The sequence below is a fragment of the Poeciliopsis prolifica genome, unplaced genomic scaffold, assembly GCF_027474105.1.
Source record: "Poeciliopsis prolifica strain line A6 unplaced genomic scaffold, Auburn_PproV2 SCAFFOLD013, whole genome shotgun sequence".
Classification (NCBI taxonomy): domain Eukaryota; kingdom Metazoa; phylum Chordata; class Actinopteri; order Cyprinodontiformes; family Poeciliidae; genus Poeciliopsis; species Poeciliopsis prolifica.
The window spans coordinates 10,844,162-10,869,107 of NW_026562388.1; the positions used below are offsets into that span (position 1 = coordinate 10,844,162).

At 39.0% G+C, this 24,946-nt stretch overlaps 2 protein-coding genes across 2 annotated transcripts in view; both read left to right on the forward strand.

Moving 5' to 3' along the window:
- Window positions 1–113: 113 nt before the first annotated feature.
- Window positions 114–1,247, forward strand: gpx2 (glutathione peroxidase 2). Its single transcript, XM_055038463.1, has 2 exons — window positions 114–390; window positions 570–1,247. Exons 1-2 carry the CDS (start codon window positions 169–171, stop codon window positions 921–923), a joined length of 576 nt encoding a protein of 191 aa, XP_054894438.1. The 5' UTR covers window positions 114–168; the 3' UTR covers window positions 924–1,247.
- A 7,107-nt stretch (window positions 1,248–8,354) lies between these two features.
- LOC129365277 (signal-induced proliferation-associated 1-like protein 1) overlaps window positions 8,355–24,946 on the forward strand; it is a 34,172-nt gene continuing 17,580 nt past the window's right edge. The window contains 2 exon segments of the mRNA XM_055038400.1: window positions 8,355–8,541; window positions 22,847–24,539. Coding sequence (XP_054894375.1) covers window positions 23,057–24,539 — 1,483 coding nt within the window. The 5' untranslated portion in view covers window positions 8,355–8,541; window positions 22,847–23,056.

A 24,946-nucleotide genomic window follows, 5' to 3' on the forward strand; every position in this document is an offset into this window, starting at 1 on the left:
CTAAAACGTGTATGCAGTGTATATTACAAGGAGATCAGTTTCCTGCAGGGCTACCTGACACCTGTGAAAGGCAACTTGCTCCTCTGAGTGAGTCAGGTGGTAAGGGGTTTGGATACAGTCGGATGCCGAGACCCAGTCTCCCTCCAGTGATACATCAAAGAAGCAAAAATGACCTTCATTGCTAAAACCTTCTATGACCTGAGGGCCACCTCGCTAGAAGGGGACTCTGTAGACTTCAATGTCTTCAGGGGACGAGTGATCCTGATAGAGAATGTGGCCTCCCTCTGAGGCACCACCACCCGGGACTTCAGCGAGCTGAATCAGCTGCAGAGCAAGTACCCCCATCGGCTGGTGGTCCTGGGATTCCCTTGTAACCAGTTTGGATACCAGGTGAGTAATTCAGAGGTGCCCCTTTTTACTCATTTCCGGGAAGGAGAATTTCTAGCTAGTAGAAGAAAATGCCCAGCATATCATTGATACTACATGTGATGTTTTTTTCTTGATTATGTACATTTTTTTCCTTTTAATTTATAACATTTCTAAATGTCGGTATTGCCTGTTCTCTGCAGGAAAACTGTACCAATGGTGAGATTCTGCATTCATTGCAGCACGTGCGACCAGGCGGTGGCTTCAAGCCCAACTTCACCTTGTTCGAGAAGTGCGACGTCAACGGAGCAAACACACATCCAGTCTTTGCCTATCTCAAATACAAACTCCCTTATCCTGAAGACGATCCAAGTTCCTTCATGCAAGATCCCAGATTTCTTGTTTGGAGTCCAGTTAGCAGGGCGGACATCTCCTGGAACTTTGAGAAATTCCTCATCGGGCCGGAGGGAGAGCCCTTTAAGAGATACAGCAGGAATTTTCCAACTATTGACGTAGAGCCTGACATCCAAAGGCTGCTAAGATTAACAAAGACCTAAGAATAGCCTCCACTTCCTAATGGCATTTCATTCATTACTGTCAAAGCTGACATGATGACCTTCACACTTTTAAGCCTTAATAAATGAGGGTGATATTCTAAAACATTGGTGGAATATCATCTGAAGTCATATAAGTGCTTAAAATTAGTGGATGTTATTTTCAATTTTCAGTGATTTTTTTTTTCAAATGACAGTGTTTTTTAGAATATAAAAACTTATTCTGTAAGCTTTGTTTCTTGTCTTACATAAGTGTTACCAGCAGATGGTGCTACCCAACTAATCATGCAAATAGAAACTCCAGTCATGAGTTTTATGAATTGGCATTCCAAGCACAATCAAGAATGCACAGAAATAAAATCTTGAAACTCACATTTGTTTTCTGTTGAGGTGTCTTATTATTTCATTCATGTTTAATACAAATTCCAAATAACATCTGCTGCTTAAGCAAAGCTCACCATGAAGTGGTTGAAAATTCCAAGAACAATGAATCTTGAAATGTGGCAGAAGGAATCTGGAATTGTCTTCAGCACCTTTTAAAATAACCAACAGGATATGCATCAGCATTATGCAGTGGCCTGTGGGCAGCCAATTACTTAAGCTACATTTCCAAGTAAAATTTGCTGATACAAGTAAACCATGCAGCTGCAGGAATGCATTACTGCCACATTGCTTCCTAAAGAAGAGCCCTGAATCAGTCATTTAAGCATTGGCATTGCTCTGGTGTGATAAGCTCTCATCCCGCTTTGGTTTTCCATGTACAGAGGGTTTTGTTTGGAGGGTCCGCAGATTAACGATGGATTTTCTGGACATCCGCTCACATTCACATCAGTTCATGATGTCAGAGCTACCCCTCAGCACAAGACAAGCAGCGTCCTGATGGGTTTTGCATTGGATGCACTGGTGTCAAACACTCTGGTTCGTAAGGCTCCACAGCTTTTATTCCTGCTTGATTTGGCTCCAACTGTTTTTGCACTTTCACAAATCAGATTACAATAATGTTTTGTCATGATGCAAACTGACATGTAATTAATACAGTAATGGATATTACTGCATCTCTGAACATCCTGATGACACACAACTTTACATTTCTGTGTGGCCACTTAACAGTGAAATTCAAACACCAATTTATTGTTTTAATAATGAAATGGGCAGAGCAGTTAGAATTTACTCCATAGTAAGGCAGAGAAGACAAAAGTCTTCAGTCCTTAATTAATAAACATGAATGACATAATAAAACACCTCAAGAGAAGACAGTTAAAAAATTTCCCCATATTTTAGAAGATTTAATTAATTGCATGTAAACAAAAAATAAGTTGGTTTTAACCATTAAACAAAAGATAAATACAAAAATCCATCAAGGGGACCCTGTCATGTGATATTTTTAGCATGATTTTTTTTCCCCCTACAGGTAGTCCTATATTTTCCTCAAGCAGCCTCTAATACACAGTTGTTGGTGGATTCTATGATGGCGAGATGGTCCAGTCCTACTGAGGAATAGTTTTCTCTAACCACATTTGTTTGTTTGTTTGGGCCAGCATGCCCTCTGCTTTGGTGTCTAAATAATTCAATTTTAGGCTCATCTGATATAATAATTCTAATATATTGTCCAAACAATATATCAGAAGTCCCGGTATGATTGCAGGTGCCATTTTGACAGGAAACCCCTTATTTTGACAATATGGTAAAGAGAACGGCGAAGTATTTTAAAATAGACTTTATATGGGAGCTAACAATCTGAATCCCCTAGAACAACTAGGTTTATTCTCTTTACCCCCGTGAAGTTTGAATGCCCTGCCGATTATCTAATCTTGCCTTTTCGTGTCGTGTGTTTTCCAACAACTGTGTTTTTCAAAACAGAGTGAGAACTCTCTCTTCCGACTTTCACGTTTCCTTTGTTTGTTTGTCCACTCTCTACAGGTGAGATCTGTTGCCACGGCAACGCTTTGCATTGTCCCCCCCCCCCACATCCAACCCCCATGCCTTCTCGCGAGACTCCCGGGGTAAGAGAGGGAGGTGAGGGGAGGCAGAGCCTGAATGATCTCATCCCTTCAGCAGCTGCATACCGCAACGAGGCAAAGCCGTAACTTTCTATCAAACTTCCAAGTTGCCTTTCGGAAGAACACTGAGGGGCAGTTTTTGGACTGAGCCTGAAGCGAACACGTTTCCTGTAGAGGTGAGGAGGGGGGGGCCACGGTGTAGTTTTGGTGAGGGACTAAAACAGCAGCACCTTACGAGTTCAGACAAAAGGAGGAAAACCGCGTTGTGTGACATCCAAAAAGGAGAAAAGGTGAGTCGGGAACGTGGTGCTGGTCATGTGCGAGCAGACTAACATCTGTCGGCTGTATGTATTTATATGGAGAGCACATATCTTTGGGTTTTTTCAGTGCGCAATCTGTGCCAGTGGTGTCTTTTTTAACTAATGGTGGTGAGACTCGTCCATGTCACTGCTGTTGTCAAAATTGCTGAATCCTTGCGAATGTCAGGACGCTGTTTGTCACATACAGGTGGTATTTTGCATGCTGCCCCATTAAACACAGCATATAACATAAACAAATGAATGTGTCACCGCCCGAGTTATTTTCGAGTGACTTACCCCAGAGGTACCAGGTGATTTCCTTTCCTTTCCACATCTGTTTAACCCTGAGCTGTCCCCAGCCACGTCCATCTGCCTGAACACTGGGCTGATCGGAAGTCACTAAATGATCTGTTTAATAACAAATTTAACAAAGCCAGCCTAGATGAATGCAGTTCTGGTAGAGTGAGACAGTAGACAACATGAGGTGAAGCAAACTCTGGATTTTAAATTGGTTTTGATAACGTTTTTTAAAGTTGAGTGCAAAGCAAATGGGGCAGGTGGTTCTCCACTCAGAGCGGCATGGTCTGGGTGGGTGCCATTTGTAAAAGAAAAAGTTATCACGGCTGTAAAAAGTTTTTTTTATTTATGCTTAACTGTTGTGGCCCACTGTTTGGCACATAAGAAACATGTCTGGTTTATGACTGGGTAATAACATTTTCCATCTGACGATTCTCAACTTCCATGTAGATAATAAATCAAAATGATATAAAGCTGCTTTTTAACATGTTTCATTTGATCATTTGTACTTTAAAATCAGAAATACTTAAAGGCATAGCTGAGTGGTTCACAGAATAATTTTTGGAAAACACAAGACAAGAAGACATGTGATGCCCTGGTGACCTGTCCAGTGCACGCAGTCTTTCATCCAGTGACTGCTGGAAATGGATACCATATCCCCTTTTATGGACGAGTTGGTATAAACAATGAATGGATGGAAGACTAGAAGGCATTAATGTTTTTTTTTATTATTATTACTTTTAATGTTTCCCTTGAGATACATTATAAAACATTGTCAGTTTTTCCCTTGTATTTAAGTAAAAAATATTTAGAATAAACACCAAAAGCTTTATTCATAATAAGATTTTTTTTACTTAAATGCCAGAACAATTTGTGTTTGGCTTTAGTCAGGTGGAAAAATAGGGAAGCCTTGGACTTTAGCTTTGGGCTAGGATCAAGGACTTTTAGCATTCCCCATAGGCTTAGCTGACCTGCAGTGGCGGGCATGACTGATCACAGAGCGACTCTGCCATCTTTACTGCTGAGTCTAATCTCACACTGGACTGCTCCTTTTACTTTTGATGTTATTTCTTCCTGCAGAGGATAAATCTAAGGCAAACGCAGCAAATTTATTGTGTGAGGGGAGGAAAGAATGCTCCGTCTGTTTCTACATGGGCCTAAAATGGCTCATTTGAGGTCCCGAGTCTAATTTCAGTAACAGCAGGTTAAAGAAAACACACACATCAGTGCAAAGAAATTTTTGAGCAGATTTTGCTCCTTGTGGAGGCTAGAAATACCAGCTTTCATGTTTTCCTCCTGCATAAATACTCCTTGTTCTTATTTATTACTGAGAATGATGTTTTTTTTCTATTTTAAAGTGGCAACAATCAACCTTTTGTTTTTTGGCTTTTTGCCGTTTCTGCTTTTCATTTCTGATTATTGATTTTCTACTATATAGATAAGATAAAACATTATTTTTAGATCCTTTGATGTAGGATGTAATTTTCATTCTATCAAAAATTAAGAAACTACATCCATTTTTCATTAAAGCATTATGTATAGTCTTTATCCCATCTTAATCTCAAAATTTGCATCAAAGTAAAAGTTGTTGAAAAATGGTTTGCTTGAAATGTGTGATTTATTTAAAACTCTAGTTTTGACAATTTTATTGAATAAAATCTCAAATATGATTTGTCAGTTTTTGACTTGCTGAACACTGAACAGAACCAGCTGTTGGTAAAATTGTCTGATTCCGATGTCTGGTTAATTTAAATGTTGCATTTCTACTTTTTTGCCTCCCTGTTTGCTTCTTGTTTTTCACATTGCAAATGCTATTCCCTCTTGAGTCTATGCAGCACATATTCAGAGAAGTATGTTTCCTGTTGTCAAGTTAGGCTTATGTTTTCATTGTCTCTCGTGTATCGACTCGAAGGGAATAGCTTGAGCAAAGATAAAAGGAAACAACCATTGGAGATTTGTGCTGCTTTATAATTTGCCACTTAAAATGCTTGGGTTGCAGTTGTTTAAATTAACTGTTTATATTTTATAACCTACCGGGGGATCCTTCCTTCTTGCACAGATTCAGAGTTTTTGATGTTGCATCCTGGAAAAGTGCAGCCAAGTCAAACTTGTTGCTGTTACACTTAAACCCTCCTTCACCTGTTCGTGAAGAATCAAACACTGAATAAGGATTAAAATGGATCTTGGGATGTTTGTAGGAATGGTCTTGGTAGATATCACTGCATCAGTTTTAGGCACGAGTTATAGCATTATCTAATTACTTAAAAAACATAATGACTATGAATATTGCTACTGCTGTTAAGGTGAATCCTAAAGTAGGATATAATTAAAACGTTATTTTTTTTAGTAAGAGAGCTAAAAAAATTGGAAATAATAAAATATAGATTTCACACACCTCCTCTCAATGATGTAGTTGAAGAATTTATTTGTTCACTTTTTCCTTCCACACAACTTTTTTATGATTTAATGAGTCAGTTTCTGTCTGCTGAACAAATGTCAAGTCAGTAGTCTTCCGTATAAGTAGCAATCCCTATAATCACCCAACCACCAAACATTTCTGTTTTAAAATCCTATTCTGAGAAACTATACTTGAGTTTTAACTGTAAGGTATAGTCAGCGGAATTGAAAAATACTTGGAATATTTTACTCTGTGTTGAATATATGCATGAGTTTCATGGTTTCATGCTTAAAAATATCTTTTTGATTACATATTTTTTTATTTTAGATGCACCATTACAGCTGTAATGATGTTAGGTTATATCGATTTTTCTACAGACATCTGCTAAATTTAGTTGTAGTTTTCAAGTGGCTATTAAACATAGTATATATTTCACTATAAAAGGTACAATAATAAAATGTCATTGGCTTGGTAATCAGTTGGACTACCTACTCAGATCTTATTTCTTCATAGCATATATCCAAGAAGGTGTCAGAAATATTCCTGAGATTTTCTTTATTTAGATGACTCTTCCATCTACAACACTTCCTGCAGATGTTGCAGATGGAGCTGCACCACTTTGATGCATTTCTTTGTTAATGCATCGCAAAAGTGCTTGATTAGATTGCCATAACACTGCACTCCATGACTATCGGAGTGCAGTGTTATGTTCCTGAATCCAATTTGATATTATTGGACCTTAGTGACATGGTGCATTTTCCAGATGTAAGAAGCCTTCAGAATACTGTTACCCTGTTCACAATTGGGTGAACGTGGTCAACAATAATATTGTGGAAGGGTATGAAATTAAAAGAATACTTCCTTGGTAGTTAGAGGCCCAAAGCCTTCGAAGAATATCATTACCTGCCACCACCACCTCAAACCTTTAAGGTAAGGTTTGAGCTTGTCTTACCCCTCTAACCAGGGTTTTGTGTTGTTTTCACCAAGTTTTGATCATCTGAATATAGTTAAATCAAAACTTTTGGATGATTGAGTTGAACTTCAGCAAGTCATTTTCACAACTTCTTGATGCACTACTGAATTGACAGTACGTCTTCACAAACAATTACGCAGCTCTAACTCTTAAAGTGGTGTAGTTTCCCAGTGTTATTCTAAAAACAGTTGTACTCTTTTAGCTTTTAGAAAATGACTGTCAGTATTTTAACCACCAGAAAATTTAATGTCTCTCTGGTAAGGAACAGTTTGATTTACTTTTACACAGCTGACTTTCACTTCGCAGCAAGAGGAAGAGGAGGGGAATCCTGTTAAACTTTAGACTTTTGAAAACCTTGGTAATTGGCTATTGCAATATTGTGACATATTGTCATTGACAATTAGTCATTTATTTCTGAATTTTGACATGAGCTTGAGAAACAGCGTCCAGAATTTTACATTAATTATATATATAAAAAAAAAAGGGGAACCTCCATAAACTCCACCAGTGATGTGTCGTATATTAGTCAGCTTGTAGTCAGAGTTCAAATGACTCAGTGGTGATGGGTGATGTTTGCTATCCTTTTACTGGTGGCTGTGGGGGCTGATGAGGTTGACCGTAATGAGGTGTGACCCTGAATCCTCATTTCCTGCTCGCTAAACAGTTGTGGAAAGCTCCGTCTTTGTCTGGGTCAGATGATCCACTGTACGTTTGCTGATGCGGGGGAAAGCAGAGGGCTCGGGGCCTACAATGGTGATGATGTAATTTCTTTTTTTTTTTAGTCCTCTGCCATGGAGTTAATGCAAACAGACAAAGGAAAATTCCCTTGTACTCGTCACCCCCACCTGTCACACTGCTAAGGGAATTGCAACATCACCAAAATCCTCCATCATTTCAAACCTTATAATTATCTCTGCAGGAGATTCTGAGTGAAGCCGTTTCAACCGGGAGCCAGGTATAGAAAGCTGCTTTTCATCATGATTTGTTTTCTGCGTCTTCATTCGTTGGCCTGTTATTTACATGTTTCTGAACTAAAACAACCTTTGTGGAACTGGTTTCCCTCATCCTGCTTCCAGATTCCAAGCCCCGACCAAAACCCACAGTATTGCAGAGATCAGACGCTGAGAAATTCCCCTGCTTCATTCCCATCAAACCTCACAGGGGCTGAGAATAGTACAACGTGGAACATAGAATCAGAAACAGAGACAAGAAACTAATCATAATAATGACTGTTTTTTTTTAAAGACATTGCACAAAAAGTGTTCCATAATGAAAGCTGGGATTGTGATGATGTGTTGCTGCAGGCTATCTCCGCCGCCACACTATAATGACGTGCTCAACATTGTCTCGACATGTCTGCCAGTTGCTTCACTGTCTCCCCTTTTTGGCCTGTGCACTTTCTCTGGAAGGCGATTACAGAACTCCACTCTGAAAGGAATCAAAACATCAGGCTGAGCTGCAAGCCCACGCCTCATCTCGAGCCTGTGTGGGCAGCTTTGGAAAATAATTCCAACATACAAAAACGTGGAGAGGGGAGATTTTGCCGCTGCTCCCACCTCCCTTCACTTTCCTGCAGACAGAAATCTGAGAAGCAAAGAGGAGCGCAGAAATTTTTGGTTTTAGTTGATCAGCAGCTGTCTCCACACATAAGCAGGTCTGTTAAGTTCTTCCTCATTCCTCTTAATGTTTACAACAGTTTCATTACTCTCAGAAGCAACTTATATCATGTATTGTGTGTTAAAGCTGGAATGTGACCAAAGCAACTCACAGTAATAGGTTGTCGCCTGTAATATTTAAAAGTAGAGTTCTAGGAATGTTCTGATCAAAAGAGAGGGTGGCTTACTTTTCTGTGCTAAACTAGAATAATCCTTCATCAGATTGCTCCAGAGCTCCACAATCCTTTGCTTTGAATGAGGGAATTAATTTCCAGCCTGTGAACCCCTGCTTTGCACTTAATAAATCTCAGAGGGAAGATTCAGACTGTTTAAGCAAATGTTGATTAAATGACTGTTTGAAAAAAATATGTTTGATGTAGCTTTATTATGTTAGTCATTCTGTGCAGAAATGTACGTTGGTGTAAGGCTTTGCAAAACTGTTCATGTTTAGGGAAGCTGTTCTGCTGGAAGATGTGAGTTCGTACTGTTTAAGTGACTTGCAGCCGTTATAGGCTGGAGGATCACATTGTGTGATGTGCATTGGTCAATTAATCCAGTATTTTTGGTCTTGATCTAAAATCTTTGGCTGTAAACTTGAATCAGTGGTCTGTCATTGGTCTGTGTGATAAAGAGAGTGACCACCAACTTTATCTCCCTCATAACTAAAGGCAAATATTAGTCAGTGTTTTAAATTGTCTTGAACGTTTTGTGCAGTGACTGCAGCTGCAGCAGAACTTTGTTTTTTTTCTCGTCTCTTTCCCAGCTGTGTTTCCTTTTCCTCATCCTCTTTTTCCTCTGTTTGCCACCTGACTGTAATGGTCAGAGCAGTAAGATCTGCTCTTTCAGGTCTATTCATTGTCGGATTGATGTTTCTGATACATTTCTACTGTAGAAAAAAAAAAGATTAGTTTGAGAATCACAGTTTCCATTGTACGCTGTAACAGAAGTCAGTATCAAGCATCTGGCTGCTATAAAGATTTTATTGCCTACCTCAAACAGTGTAGTGTGTTTAAGTCCTGGACAATATTTGAAATAGCACAGTGTGCACTTAAAAACATCTTTCTGCCATTGCTTTGTATTTTGCTCCATCCTTCTTCCCATCAATTCTTACCAGATTTTTTGTCCCTGCTGAAGTAAAACATCCTCAAAGTATAATGCTTCCAGCCCCGTTTATTATTATGGGGATAGTGTTCAAGGTCATGTGCAATGTTGGTTTTTGACTTCAAATACCAAAATATTTAACTTTGGTGGTCAGAGGACCACAGCTTTATCCATGAATCCCACGCATGTTTGCAGTGTCTACTTCTCCTCATCATGCTTGTTTAGCAATGTTCTCTAACAAATGTCTGAGCAGTTCAAAGTGCCTTACACGATAAAGAAAATCAACGCAATGAATAAAACAAAACAGAAACATTATAATGCAGTGGCAAAATAAAGAGAGGTAACAAAAGTTATGTCGACCAGAATACATCAATGTTCCAGTTATTATGAATTAAAGCAAGTGGATTTTAGCCCTGATTTAAAGGAACTCAGTGTTTCATCAGTTTTCTGAAAGTTTGTTCCAGATTAGAGGAGCATAAATACTTAATGCAGCTTCTTGTTGGATTCAGATTCTGGGGATTCAGCATAGGCATGAACCAAAAGGCTTACCTGTGAAAACACTGTTACAGTAATCAATCTGACTAAAGATAAATGCATGAATGAGTTTCTCAATATCTTGTTGGGTCATGAGTCCTTAGTCCTGGAAATATTATTTAGGCAATAACAGGTTGACTTTGTAATTGACACATCCTGCATACCATGTAGGATTTGTGTGACTAGGCTGTTGGCAGTATTGTTTTTCGACAGACAGAGCAAAGAGAGTTGAATACAAATGAGTGCCACTATTTTTTCTCTTGTGTGAATCATTTTCTTTCCACTTTACAACTATGTGCTACTTTGTGTTAATCAGTGTTTGCAGATTAACACAAAGTCTGAAAAGTTCGCAGCATGTGAATACTTTTGTAAGATGCTGTATGTGTATCATGTGTAACATGGCCATATGACAGACGAGTTACATCACAGTCCCTTTTTTCCATGTTGCTTCAGGTGAAAAGGATAGATAGAGTTGGATCATAACAAACATGGCTGCCATTCCAGCTTTTCCTCTCTTACTGTCTGTTTCCTGTTTCATTGATGTATTCTTGGATACTCGGCCTAGCTTTTTTTCCTTCACAAGAAGCACAAGTGAAACCACATGCTGCACATTGCTAAAATTCCCCTTCTCTGCTTTTTTTTTTTCTAGCAACAGTTCCACAGAACTACTGCTTAGTTCAGCTGTTACCATCACTGTTGCTGGGAGGAGGTGAGGTGGAGTCGTGCCGGTGTTTTCATGGCTCTCGTGCTTGACTTGAATGCTGATTAGCAGGGAGTCACCATCGAGTGCTAGCAGATATTTAAAAAGGAAGGCTGCACCTATGCATTTTTCCGAGGTGGTTTTTCTTTGTCTCATTTGCAGCAGACCCTCAATCAGGTGTGAAATAGCAACAACCTTAACCAAAGAAACACTTTGCAAACAAGGGGCTATGAAAAACCTCCTTTGATATATAAAGTAGTCCTTATTAATTCCAGTTCAGTAAATAATGCAGATGGAGATGGTTTAATTGCTAATTAGATTATTTTTGGGGTTTTAAGTGTTGGTGGAAGCATTTAAATTATCTGTGTCTAATGCTTTAAATGGAAAGGAACTGGTTTGAAAGCATAATAAAACGCAGTTGCAGGGCTGCTTGTGGTGTTCAGCACCAGCAGCGACATGCCGTGCAGGTTTGCTTTACGATTCTCTGGCATGTTGTGATTTAGCAGGGCACCACAGTTATGCAACACTAGCTGACTTATTCGACTCTGTATGAATTGATTAATTCTGCGGCCTGCCTGTTTATAATTGGGCTGGAAGTGCACTCAGCTGTGCTCTGGACACGTGCCAGAATCAATGACTGGAAACTGTTTACGTGTGTAACTTTGCAGTGCTTTTCTTGTAGTTAGATTTTGGGCTCACAGTTCAGGATTTTCCAGCTTGAGAATAGTACGTTAGGGACATGTTGTTCCTCGCCAATAGAAGAGATAGCTATGGAAAATCTAGACTTTCATATGTGAGAAGTCAGTCTGCCCTGTGAGCTGTAAGGGACGACTGACAGTTTTCTCCAGAGACATTAGAAATACCCCTGAGATTTTCTGCTCTAATGATGATGATAAGCCTTCCTTTGGCTCTTCCTTTGTTGTTAAAAAGCCTACTTGGCAAAATCCTTACCTTATTACCTTGCAAGCCCAAATGTGCTTGCACATCTTGTTTACTGAGCACATGGTTAATATCTGGTGACCACAAAGGAAATGTTTGCCCAGTGTGAGGGGGATATTAATCAAATTTTCAACTCAATTCTGGCAGTTCATCTTGTCATTGCCTTGGAGCTTATTTCTTTCCCAAGCATCATACACTAGCCTGCAGTGAAGCTGTACATTTAAAACATTTCCCCATCATCAGTCAATGTAACCTAATGAATTTATGTGCTTCGCCTTGATTGCTGCAGCAATATCTGTGTGGGCCAAGCAGCTGCTGATCGATCAGAAGATCAGCTTGATTGATGAAAATGAACTACCAGGCAAGTGCAAAGCAGCTTATGACAGATTTGATTAGATCCTCTGCAGAGCGTGTAAATAGCTTGTGGTCAGTGCTGCTGGTGCTGCTGTGAAGCTCAGGTTTCATCTATTTACTTACGGAGTCCTTACCTTTTTTAATCTTTAGTCAAACCACCTTAGCTTCCAAAGGATCACTTTCACACAGACATGTGAAAATGCCAAACATTCACATATATATTTTTTTCTATACATTCAGTGAATATTTGCTGTAAGCTTCACTGTAGATTTTGAGTAGTTCATTGGATTTTTAGACCAACACAAAGCTGGTTTTCTACATTTTTGGCCAGAAAAAATCTTTGAAGTGTGGCATGTACTTCTTTGAAGTGAGGCAATCCCTCTCAACAGACCACTGCTTTCTTTAAGCAGTAACATTCTTCTTTGAACTCTTTAATTAAGGTCAGTTTTGTAGTGCTCATGTCCAATATTTTTGTTTTTTGTGGATCATGCAACCTGAGTTTTGGATACCTACAGCTCCCCATAGGTTACTATAGGCGTCTTCTGTTTTTTTGTCAATAGTGCTGTTTTTGGTTAGGTGGACACTGAGAGTAAGGGAAGGCAAATAAAGATTGCTCTTTCATTTCTGTCTGTGAATGGGTTGTTTATTATCTATGTAATCAGAGTTGTGAGAGAACAGGACAGTGACTTTCAAACATCACAGATGTCTGTCAAATTGACACATCTGTTGTGGGAATCTGACAGCTTGCTGTTAGTTGACCCCATAGCTCATAAACAAAAAGATGGCATTTTGAATATTTTTATAAAACTTTCTGAAAACTCTGAAGCATCTTTTTCAAGTTTACAATTACTGTGTTAAAATCTTGATCTTGCTGTCTCACGGCCTGCATTAACCGCAGACACTTTGTCAAAAAGTTTTCTTTTAAAAAGCTTCTTCTATATCGCAGTTTTGATTTGCATCATTTTTAAACACCTCACTGTCTGATTTATTAAGATATTTCCACTTTATAATCCTTGTTTAGAACTCAAATGACAAACTCTATGTAATGGATACTTTTTATTTTTGTCACAACCAACCAATGTTAAGAATTAACATTTAAAGATGCCTTGGAATACTGTAGGATTTTTTATTTTTTTTGCATTAAATTAATAGAATTAAGCTAACGTGTCCTCAGGGACGTATTTAATATTAACAAAGTGCTGCTTTGATTAAAATTGTAGATGACAGTTTTGCTTTTGTCTTCGCAACATGGTTGGAAAAATAAAACATTTTTATCTTGTCTCCACAAAGAGATAAACATGGAATATTCTTAAAAAGTTTTAATTGGTTATATTATTTTCTTTCTAACTGTAACCAAATAGGTTTGATACAAGAGTGAACGTAAATAAGAAGTCATATTTTCCATATATCCTCCAAAGTTCTTGCGTATCCCTTAAATAACAGATTCTTCTACATGCTGACTTTTGATTTCTGCTTCAAGTAATCTTGCACTTGAGACCTCATGGCACCAATTCCAGGGAGGAGTGTGTCAGAGGATGAGAAACACTGAGACAATATGTGGCTTCTGTTTGTAGAAATGGATATAATTTATCTGTCAGTCAGTCCTGTTTGGATACGGTATCTTTGTGACGTATCAAACCCTCCATCTTATTAGCTCACTGCAAATATTCCTTATTTATGACACTCTTGGATATTTATGATTTTGATCTTGCTTCCTAAAGCTGTATTCACACATGCACTGCTACCTTGAATATTTTTTTTGTCCCTGCTCCATTCAGAGCTGCACAAAGGAATGCAAATCTATGCAATTTCCCCAGTAAACTTTTTGCTGAGATTTTTTTCCCCCACAAGGCTTCAAAACAAGGACATGAATCAAGGAAGCAGTTTTTGTTCAAGATTGTTTACTTTGAGCAAGCTGATGTGCTAATGGGATAGTTTCCCATGCTGCTTTTATTGTAAATGCCTTCAAGCATATGTGATGCTGATATAAAACGATTTTTACAACTACATCAGTAACAAGGGAGACTAACTTAAATGTATTATTTATACATTCTTTGTATAATCTTCATTCATACATTGACTTGCTAAAATATTTATATAAACTTACATTTTTTCACTAACTATAGAGATTTCATGCAATAGACCAACAGTCTAGCAGTCACACATGTATTCAGCACACATTTACATACAAAATCCAACATCGACTTTGTACATTCAAATCCCTATAATTAACATTTTATTCATTTTCCTCATTTTATCTTTGTTCCTGACTGAATGATAATCATTTAGCTCCTCTACTCTGATATGAAGATGTGCCATTGGTCCAGTGGAGCAGTCACAGTCAGTCTGTGCATATATACATGCATGAGACACTCCAACAACACTGTGGGCTCATACTGATTTGTTTATTCTCAAGTCTCTCTGATTGTAGAGTGAAGTAATAGCTAGTTATAAACTGTTTGCTGGTCCACCCCTGGCTGAGTCCCACCCCCCTTAAAGTGGAGAGGCTAAATTACAGACAGCAAGAACACAAACTATTCACTCAGCCCCCTTTCTGTACATAAATGCTGTTAATTACACTGCTGCTACTCTCACATCCTTCTATTTTAATTCACAATTGCTTCAAATTGTCTCATCCCAACACTTTGACTAAGAACTTGTGTTAGCTTCATGCTGAGCTGCGAGTAGTTGTTTGGTAACAAATGAGTTCACTCCTTTTTAGTAGGGGCCATTGCTGTTAGGGGACTTAAAGGAAATGTGTCACTGTCTAAGCCCACATGGCACTGTTTAACAAGGCACCTTGTAGGATAATTTTCACTGCATACATGCCATCGTTGAGATTTAATCAAAAAGACTTGCAGTAATTGCTGCAAAATGCTGTTCTATGTGATTCAGTGGGATCTGGGGGTGTTGAGACACTGAACACAATTACACTCCAGACTTTTCAGATTTGTATTTGTAAAGATAAACACCAAAAATATGTGAAAACCTTATACTTGTTTCCTTCCTGGCCTGTCTCTTAAAAGTCCAATAAAAATACTTTCAGATTTGCAACTGTAATGTGAAAAGGTTCAAAGTATGAATACTTTTACATGGCATTGTTTGACTAACCGGGTTGTGCATTTATTAAACATAGAGAATCTTGTTATGAGTTGCAGTAGGTAGTATGAACTTTGAGCTTTAAGGCTAGATTTGGGAAATGTGTGTGAAATAGTTTTATGGAACCACCTACACACCACCCCTATTAAAGCTACTGAACGCTGAACCTGCTAATAATCAACCTGCAACATATGACTAAAATAGGAAAATGTCTGATCATAAATCAGAATGTTCTGTGTGATTACAATCATTATGGTGGTTTATAACGGAGATCTTCATTTAAAGTAAGCTGAAGCATATTGTAGGGCTAATCTTTGTTCTCCTTTACACAGTGGAAACAGTGAAGTAATAGTTTCATTTCTGTTCCTTTTAGTACTCATGAGCAAGCTAGTTGACTAACTAAAATCAGCTAAAATACGTTGAACTGTTGTTTGGTGATTTATCCAAACAATTTAAGGTATTTAAATGAAATTGCTTTCAGGAATAATATAAGGTATTTAAATTGTTGCCATTCTTAAGTTGTAGGAATAGCCAAGTCTGCCACACTACACCAACTAAACTCATCCCAACATATTTAATTAGCTATAAACTAGGTAAGATGCAACATCTTAAACTTTTAACAAACACATCATTTAAAAATTTTTTTAAATCCACCATTGGTTGATTTTTATCTTTGCAATCTTAGGCACTGCAAGTCAAGGCTGCTATGTTTTCCTCAGCAACGGGGTTGTGTGAACCAACAAAGGAATTTTGTTGACTGATAACAGCAATCACAGAGAAAATATGGTGCTGTGTCATTGTTTCCACTTGTTTGTGGCTCTGCCTGTACAGTCTGAGGGCATGTGCACACAAATGTGCTTTTAGGAATGCATTTTTTTCTTTCTAATCGTGGAGCTCATCATTCAAACCTAAACAGTGATAACTGAAAGCAAATCAGAAAATTTCTAAATTTACTAAGAATGTGTGTTGTGCTTGTTGACCTTTTCAGCTTCTGGAGCACTTTCGTTGGGTAAAGTTTTGAAATGTGCCCCAGAAATTATTTTGGAAGTTTGTAGGAGATTATAAAATACAAAGACAAAATTATGGTTTTTGCATAATAAGATTGACTAAAAAAGACTGTCTGAGAATTAAATTAAGTGCTTTGGAAAAAGAGAAAATCCTCTTTTTATTTATTTATTTATTTTGTGTTTTCTCTGTTTGTAAAATGTCTTTGAGCGTCCTAAAAAGCAGTATATATACGTTTGATGTATTGTTACTATTATTGATGTAAAAATAGCTTTAACAAAGAGGGTTCAGCAGAAAAGCTGTAATGATTTAGAATTTCAGTTGCCAATATGAACGCTTGTAAATATGATGAATTTATATTCATTTTAATCACATTTTAAAGGTTAATGTCTAATTCATAAGGATATCAATAATAATTTACGCTCTTCTCATCAAGACTAAAATACAGTATTAGGAGTGTATAAAGAGTGTTGAATAGAGATTATTTTATTATTATTTAAATAAAATTGCACATGACATGTGGAATTCTTGCAAGAGACTGCAGGGGTCAGAAGATCAGTAAAAGTCATGCTTTCTGTTGAATGAAATGAATAAAAAGTAAAATTACACTTTTCACTTTCATCCAGCTTTTTTTAATCAAGAGCAGTGATTAATGATCTGCATATTATATTTCAAATACCATATTCTAATAATATTTTAGCCTACTTGAGAGACTTTTACATCTTTTGTGTCCACAAGCATCTTCGAAAGAACTGAAAATGCTGTTTGAGATTAAAAAAGGTTATCTGTCATCAGTTAGCAGGGATTGTTTTCATGAGTTGCTCTATTCTGCAGATGTTTGTTTATAGAATTTGGTGCTCTGGACTTTGTCTCATCCTTTTGTCTCAGCATGTACCTATGTGTCCTTGTGAAGCAATATGTCTCTAATGGAGTCTTAGGAGTTGTTGTCAGGCGGAGGGAAAGTGCAGCCTAAAGCAGACTTCCAGGTTTTAACCGCAGCATGGAACTGGTGCAGTTCAGCTATTCGACAGCCAGCTTGTTGGAATTTTTACATTCCTTTGCAAGCAGCAGCACACTGCTTCTCCTCTATTTCTTTCCTCTCTCAAGCTGGAGAGGGTGTCTCTGTTTCGAAATCAATCTGGACTCAGTTTTCTTTAGTTCACGTTTTTACAGAGCAGAAAGTTGTCAGATTAGGTTGCAGACTTTCTTCATTGGGTTGTTCTGACGGCTTGTCATCAGTCATTAGAATGGAGAAATTGTGGTTCTTCTATAGTCTATATACTGTAAGTGGACGACCTAAGCTGCTCACTGTGCAGTAAGCTTTTATTGAAGCTACAAGGCTCTCTTAAAGTTTGACAAAGACAGTCACAATTGAACCAGTAGTCTACTCAGATAATTAGAAATAGTTTCACAATTTTTCCATCACTGACTTGACTGTCAAGAGTTTGAAGGGTCTATTTTTTTCTCCTCTCTCTTCCACTTGAAACCCTGGCAGAGTGGTTTCTAGATAAAAGGAAGGAAAGGATACCCTGCTGGATATGAAGGCAATGAATATACACTGGCACTCCTCCAGAACTGTCTCTTCTTGTAAGGCCTATGAGTGAAATTTGCTTTGCCAGTAGTTAGATCTGCCCCCTACTTACTGAGCTGTGTTGCAGAGACCGGAGAGGGGCCCAGAGATGGGGTAGTAGCAGCAGCACATCACAGGACAAAAGGTACCATAAATGTTCATACTGAATTGTAAAGCCCCTCCATCCCCCGCCCCCCAAGCATCCCATCTTACATCCTTCCTATTTGCCGCTGATCATGAATAAGTCAAAACTCAATTGGGCATTACCAAAGTATAAAAGTTGCCACAATCAATGCTGCACTTCTTTCTTGGCCATTGCCCAAACATGTACCACGTCTCCTCTCACTCACACAGGTATTCATCGCTTCCTTCAGTGAATTTTGTTGAATTCCAGGATCCCAACTTGCGGTCGGATACCACTTTTGTTGTTAGACTGCCAAAATGTCTCCCTATTTTTTTATTTTTTTTGTATTCCCTCGAGCTTTTGGTTTCTCAGGTTTGCTCAATAGTAAAGCTAGGCTGGTGTGTGGTTTGGTGCCTAATTTTTGAGCGGAAGGGGAAACCAAAGTAAAGATTGGAAAGGAGACAGACAAGATTGAGGGAGTTGGAAATAGTTGAGATTCTCCTGTGCTTGTGGATCTCCATGATAAACCACAGTTTACTTCTTGCTTCTGAGCACTCCTATATGCTCAGGGAATGGCAGGAAATTGATTTTGTGTTTTGAGGCTTCAAGTTATTATGTTGCAAAAAGGACCAGTTGTGTAACCAAATGACTGGATATTTTAGGTTTTTGTCTGGGATCCTTCACTCTTCACATCTCCCTGCTATTAATGGTCTGACTAAAAGATTAAGTTATACCAAAGGTTTACGAAGTAATCGTTTCATAACTGTTAATATTTTTGGTCATATTATATATATAATATGAGGTCCTTTTGAAGAGATGACAAAGGAGTGTTCTTCTGCAGCATATAATCTTCCCTTTTACAGTCTCTCCATTTGACAGAGGAGGTAAAATATTATGTTTGCAAGCTACGACTGGCCTTAAGCAACTAAAACAAGTGAATATTAAATGAGGTTGTCTGACCAATAATGTGGCTTCTTACTCTAGAAAAAGCAGAATCGCAAGAAGGGCACTTTTTTAAATTGATGTTGATGTATCTAAATCGAAATAGGTGTTTGTCATAACCAAAGTGATCAATAGAATGTGAAATTATTTAGAAGCAATGAAAATAGTTGCTGCATTTCCTAATAAATAAAATCAGTCCAATCATGTTCCGTTTTTTCTTTAAATAAATATTGTCAAATTTGGGTAATTTTTCTCCACTTTTTTTGTAACGTGAGAACACTATCTCTTACTATGTTTTTTTAAGTGTATGTTTTCTTGAACTTAATCTGGTTCAGGCTTTGCTCACCACCTCACCAAGGCTTTAATTTATCTGGTCTTCCTGGCAAACCCCATGTACACAGCTGAAGTGAGGGTCCTGTGCCAAGCAATTTTCAAAGACTTCAGTGTGCTGGAATGAGGCCCCAGTTTTGCCCGAGCCAACACAGAAGGACCTTTGTGCTGCCTACCCAATAACCCAGTCGACCCTCAGAGGGGAGAAAGATTAGGAGCTAGGGACAGCCAATGGACTAAATGGTAGGGTGCCTGTTTGAAAGCCAATGGTGTCAGGCAAACAGCCCCTTATCCCATTCAAGCATGCGGTAATTACAAGCTTGTAGGGCAATCCCTTGACTCTTTTGTCAGAGCTTTGGTAACACTTGCCCAGTGTGCTGGGAAACCTCGTTCCTTCTCTGTTTGAAAACCCTGGATGAAGACTCTTTCAGCTGCAGCGTGTTGCCCTTTATCAAAGGGACAACAAGCAGGCAAGCTAGCTCAGCAAAAACAATCCCCACTGTGGAACCCTGGGAAAAAGAAGTCTTTTATTAATGATTGATTTAGGGTTTTAATGTTTCTGATTCATGATGTGATTCATCTGTCCAGCTGAGTTACTCCCCGTCTGTTTCTCTCCTTAGTTCCCTGTAATTTGTGTTTGTTAGGTCACAAGAAGCTGAAAGGCATTCTGAGTAACACACACAGGCTCATGAACGAACGAACAGTCATCTGTGGCTCATGTTGTAATGTATCTGGAGTTTCTGCTAAGTAGTCAAAACCTCAATTATAGGAATCTGAATGAATCCAGTCAACAGGCATAAAAAGTCTGGGCATGTTCTACAAAAATGTATGGAAAATTTCTTAAAGAGATAAGGTTGACAGAATGAGTTAGAACAAGACCAAAGTGGACTGTTGTCTTTTTTCTTTCTGCCTGTTCTCAGTATTTTTCTCTTTCTGAACATTGGCACTTCACTCCCTCACACCACTACATGTCAGTGGGGGCAGACACTCAAAAATTGCCCCTCTATGCTATTATATTTTACAATTTGTCCCATATTAACATATGCACACATGCAGAATATCCTCCCTATAGACTTGCGTAAGTATATGCATGTTGGTACATGTTGGTACATGTCGACATCTCTATTAAACCCACAAGATCAACATTTTACATACAGGCTAAAATCGATTTGGAAGAATTGCCACTCTTAGGGGCTCAGTGATTTCCTGTCAGATAATACTTGAACAGGAATTCTGTCACAGATTCCTAAGTAAATTTAGACTTCTAAAATCAGTGTTGGTGTTTGTTGCGAACATTTCATTTTGGGGGAAAAATATCTGCTTAAGTGCATTGTAAGAGTATATCCAAACTTCTGAGCAGCGATGTACAGAGGTAGCTGCAAACATAAAATCTTTGTATGTTTTTGAATAAATATCTAAATTAGCTGCAAACAAGTATTTTTTAAAAGACAAAGGTTGGCTATTTGGGGTCATGAAAGGGTAACTACCATTTAATTAGAAAATAACACAAAGACAGCCTGCTGTTCAGCATTCAGATAACAGACCTGTTTCTGGAACATTTATGCGTGCCTGTGTGTGAGCACAAGTGCAGTGAGTTGGTTCTGTTCATTAGATTCTCCCTGTGGATGGCTGTGTGAGGGAACAAGGCAAAACGCTCTGGGACTGGACCTGCAATTTAATTTACATTCCATGATTATTTGCTCACCTAGATTAAAAGGGTCTTTGTAGGGCATGAATATTGTTCAAAATTAATCAAGTTTTTTTTCTAATCTGCTCTGAAAACTTGATTTATTTAAATACCCTCAGAGGATCCTTGAGTTCTTTTCGATTTCTGGTAACAAAAGTGTAGAATAAAATGAAATAATTCTTAGAAAATAGAAGATGCAGATATTTTCTCTGTTAATACTTAAAGATGTTTTGCAAAGGTATTAATTTCCATTCACATTACAGCTGTCTATAAGGATTTTCAAGCCTTGTCACTTTCACAGTTGGATTCAGATCTAGACTTTGACTGGGCCATTCTAACTCGTGTTTATGCTTTGATGCTTCTTGCAAGTTTTATTCCTGATTTTACTTGCATGTAGCTCTCACTTGCCAAACACTCTGTGTTGGTTGTCTGAGGTTGCTTTGCCTGAGGTGCTTCTAAAAAATGAATCATCTGCACTGAAGAACTTTGAGATTTCTTCCTCCTGTACACTTAGCTTGACTTGATACATCAAACACACTGGGCAGTCGAGGGAGCACTTGACCTGCATCTCAATAGTGTTCGCCCCTGTGGAAACATGTCATAGTGCAAATTCTTCTCAAATATAAGGCTTTTACTTTTTTGATTGAGACATTCTTTTTTATAAAATTATTATACTTGAAAAGAAAACCGATGTGGTCAATAGATTATGAAGGTGTCTGAGCTGACAGTTAGTGAGTAATGTGATCACAGGCACAGACTGGTGGGTCGGCATAATCTAAGAGATTTAAGCTCTTTTTTTTGCGTCATTTCCAAATAGGCCCGATTTGTCAGGTAGTGATTGCTGCCCAGTTTTCAGGTAACTTCAAAGGGACTCTTTACTTTTTGATGTTCAGGTGCAATTAGTTGAGCTTAAGAACTGCAATTTAGCAAGCAAATTAAGAAGATATCAGAAGACATTAGCCTCGAACTGACTTGGACATTTCATGGTTGAGAGATTGAAGTTTTTATGGAATATATTTAACAATTTTCAAAAACATTCAGACCACATGATTTTTCTTCTTCCAAGGTACAAAAACAAGTTTCCATGTATTTAATTTGCTACTAGGTGAAAGAACAACTTAAAATAGTGCATGACTGTGAAATGAACAGATCGGCATATTTTTTTATGTTTTTAAAAATATAAATCAAAAAAAGTTTGAGGACAGCTCTGTTACTTTTCTTCCCCCCCAAACAGAATTCCAGTGTATCCAAGCAAAATTGAGCTGTGGGAATAGTTTGGAAAACAAATTAGAATAGATAGAAGATTTAGGCATGCCCTGGGAAAACTTTAGCAGAGATTCACCTTCTGACAGAACAAAATGCAGTTAGAGCTGCAATTAAATGGCTTAGAAAACATGACATGCATGTGTTAAAATGGCACAGAATATAGATCTAAATTTACTTAGGAATCTGTGACAGAATTCCTGTTCAAATATGGTCTCCATCTAATACTAAATGTGGGATTGGTTCACTAAGAATTGAGCCACAACTCTGAATACAAAAGCAATTTTTTTTAGATAATTTTGGATCCTTTTCCCTCTGCTCATCTAACTTTTAAATATCTCTCACCTCTAAAGGGGGATGCCCTTTAAATGTCCTGAAAATGTGTTCTGCAGACACATGTTCAGATTTTCAGATTTTTTTTCAAACAATATCCCTCTATTTTATATGCTTTCGTAACAAATAAAGTGTATTTATTTGTTAACTTGGATGTGTTTTTTTTTTGCTAAAGAAGATTTCAATAGTGATAGAAATCAAGTGTGAAGACAATTTCTACATTAAGATTTCGTCATCTTGGACTGATGGCAGTCACTGCTCAAATTTTTGTACTGCTGATTTATCAGCACAGTCCTAACATATATTTGTTTATGTTTTTCCAGGGTTCTGTGTTATGAGTGGATAAAATGCTAAACATCGGGATTGCTGCAGCTAAGGAGGCAGTATGCAAGCTTGAGTGCTGAGGATATCTCTTGCCTCTTGTCTTGTTAATCCCAACATTCATGTCTGCTCATGAGGTCATCGAGTAGCACCCAGTCCCAGAAGCAGCCATGCCCATCTGCTAAGTGCCTTTAGCCTTTGGCACTGATGTCATGACCAGCCTGAAGCGCCCACCGATGGAGTGCACGGTTGGAGGCTCCATTCCTGCTACCAATGAGTTTTACACTGGCCATCTCCGACCAGTCAATGGAGGGGCTTTTCCGGCCCGAACAGACAACCACCATGGCAGTGTGAACACAGGGATGCCTAAAATGGGCGTTCGAGCTCGGGTGGCCGACTGGCCCCCGAGAAAAGACACTCCAGGAGTGCAGTGGCACTCATCTGGTGACACTGGGGCTGGCACCCCCTCTGTTATCAAAAGTCACATTAAGTTAGGCTCTGTTTTGAGCCCTCATGACTCCTCCATGCTTCGCAACATCCACAACACCCTAATGAGTCGAACACATGCACCGCCAAACAGCTACAGCCCTGACAACCGTTATTTGACTCCAGGTTACAGAGGCCCTGCGCACAAAAATCCACGACAGAGACATGTCCGTCAACGCAGTAACAGTGACATGGCCATCAGTGAGATGGAGGGCAGTGGAGATAGCGGAGAAGACTGGGCGCCATCAGCGGGAGCTAAATGTTCTCCTCTTCATCGGGAATATGGCAGCACATCATCAATAGATCAACATGGAATCGCTAAGGACAGTTTCTTTGAAATGTTGAAGGGTTATCAAGAGGACAAGGTTGACCAGCGCAGCCCTGCTCCAGAGAACCTAGAGGACATTCTGAATGTTGGGATAAAACTTCAGGAGCTTCAGGAGGACGTCACAGATGGACACCTGCTGAAACCCAGAGACAGGGACAAGCCTCCAAAAAGACGCACTAAATCCGAAACGGGAGGGGAGTCCATTTTCCGGAAACTTAAGAATGTACGAGGTGAGTTGGACTCCCCAAGAGCCGGATCTGACATGGAGGACAGTCGAATGGAGGATGCACCTCCCTCTCTAAAGCCCTGGGTCTGTCAGAAAGGTTTTGCTCACTACGACGTTCAGAGCATCCTGTTTGACCTCAATGAAATTATTCAGCTTCGACAGACTGCAGGGAAGAGGAAGAACACCACCACCGGAGCGTCCGCTGCTGCCGTAGCATCTGCTACCTCCACTCTGTCATCTACCCACAGCCTGCCTTACAGCTCCCCCAGTGGCAGCCAAGAAGAGCTGACCTCCAGAGACAGCCCAGGCTTGGACACTGGAGATGAACAGAGCAACGAAATGTTGCTGAGCTGCCCCTGCTTCCGCAATGAGATCAACACCGACGGGAGGCGGCGGCTGGGGGCAGGTGGGCTAGGTGGGACTAGGTATCATGGACTTGTGGGTGGTGGAGCAGACAGCAGCAGCTCAGGAAACCTGACTGGAGAAGGTCACCTATATGAGACATCTTTGAGCACACACTGCACTAATGCTGGAGTAGCTGTTCTCGAGGGACCCAAGGAGGGACCGAGCACAGTCAGCGAAAAGGGCAAACAGTACATTGTGGAGCATGTGGATCTTGGAGCCTACTATTACAGAAAGTTTTTCTACCTTAAAGGTAAGATTCAGTTATACATGATACACTTGAACTGCTCTTTTTGTAGGTGAGTGATAGAAAAAATATCCACAGGTTTGAGTTTATTCAAATCCAGTCATCAAGAGCTGGTGACCTGCAGCTTTCAGATGAGTCAACACACCTGAATCAAATGGCTGAATCACCTCAACAGTATGCAGTCAGGTTCTCCAGAGACCTGCTAATGACCTCATTATTTGACTTAGCTGTGTTGAAGCAGAAATGCATCTAAAAGTTGCAGGACACTCATCTTCAAGTCCTGGATCATCATCATATAGACAAAGGGTGTCCAAAGTCAGTCCGTATGATCTGATGTCCTGCATGTTTTAGCTCTTTTTCTGGTTCAACACTCTGGTAGTTACTACTTTCCCAACTTGTCAATGTTCTGTAGA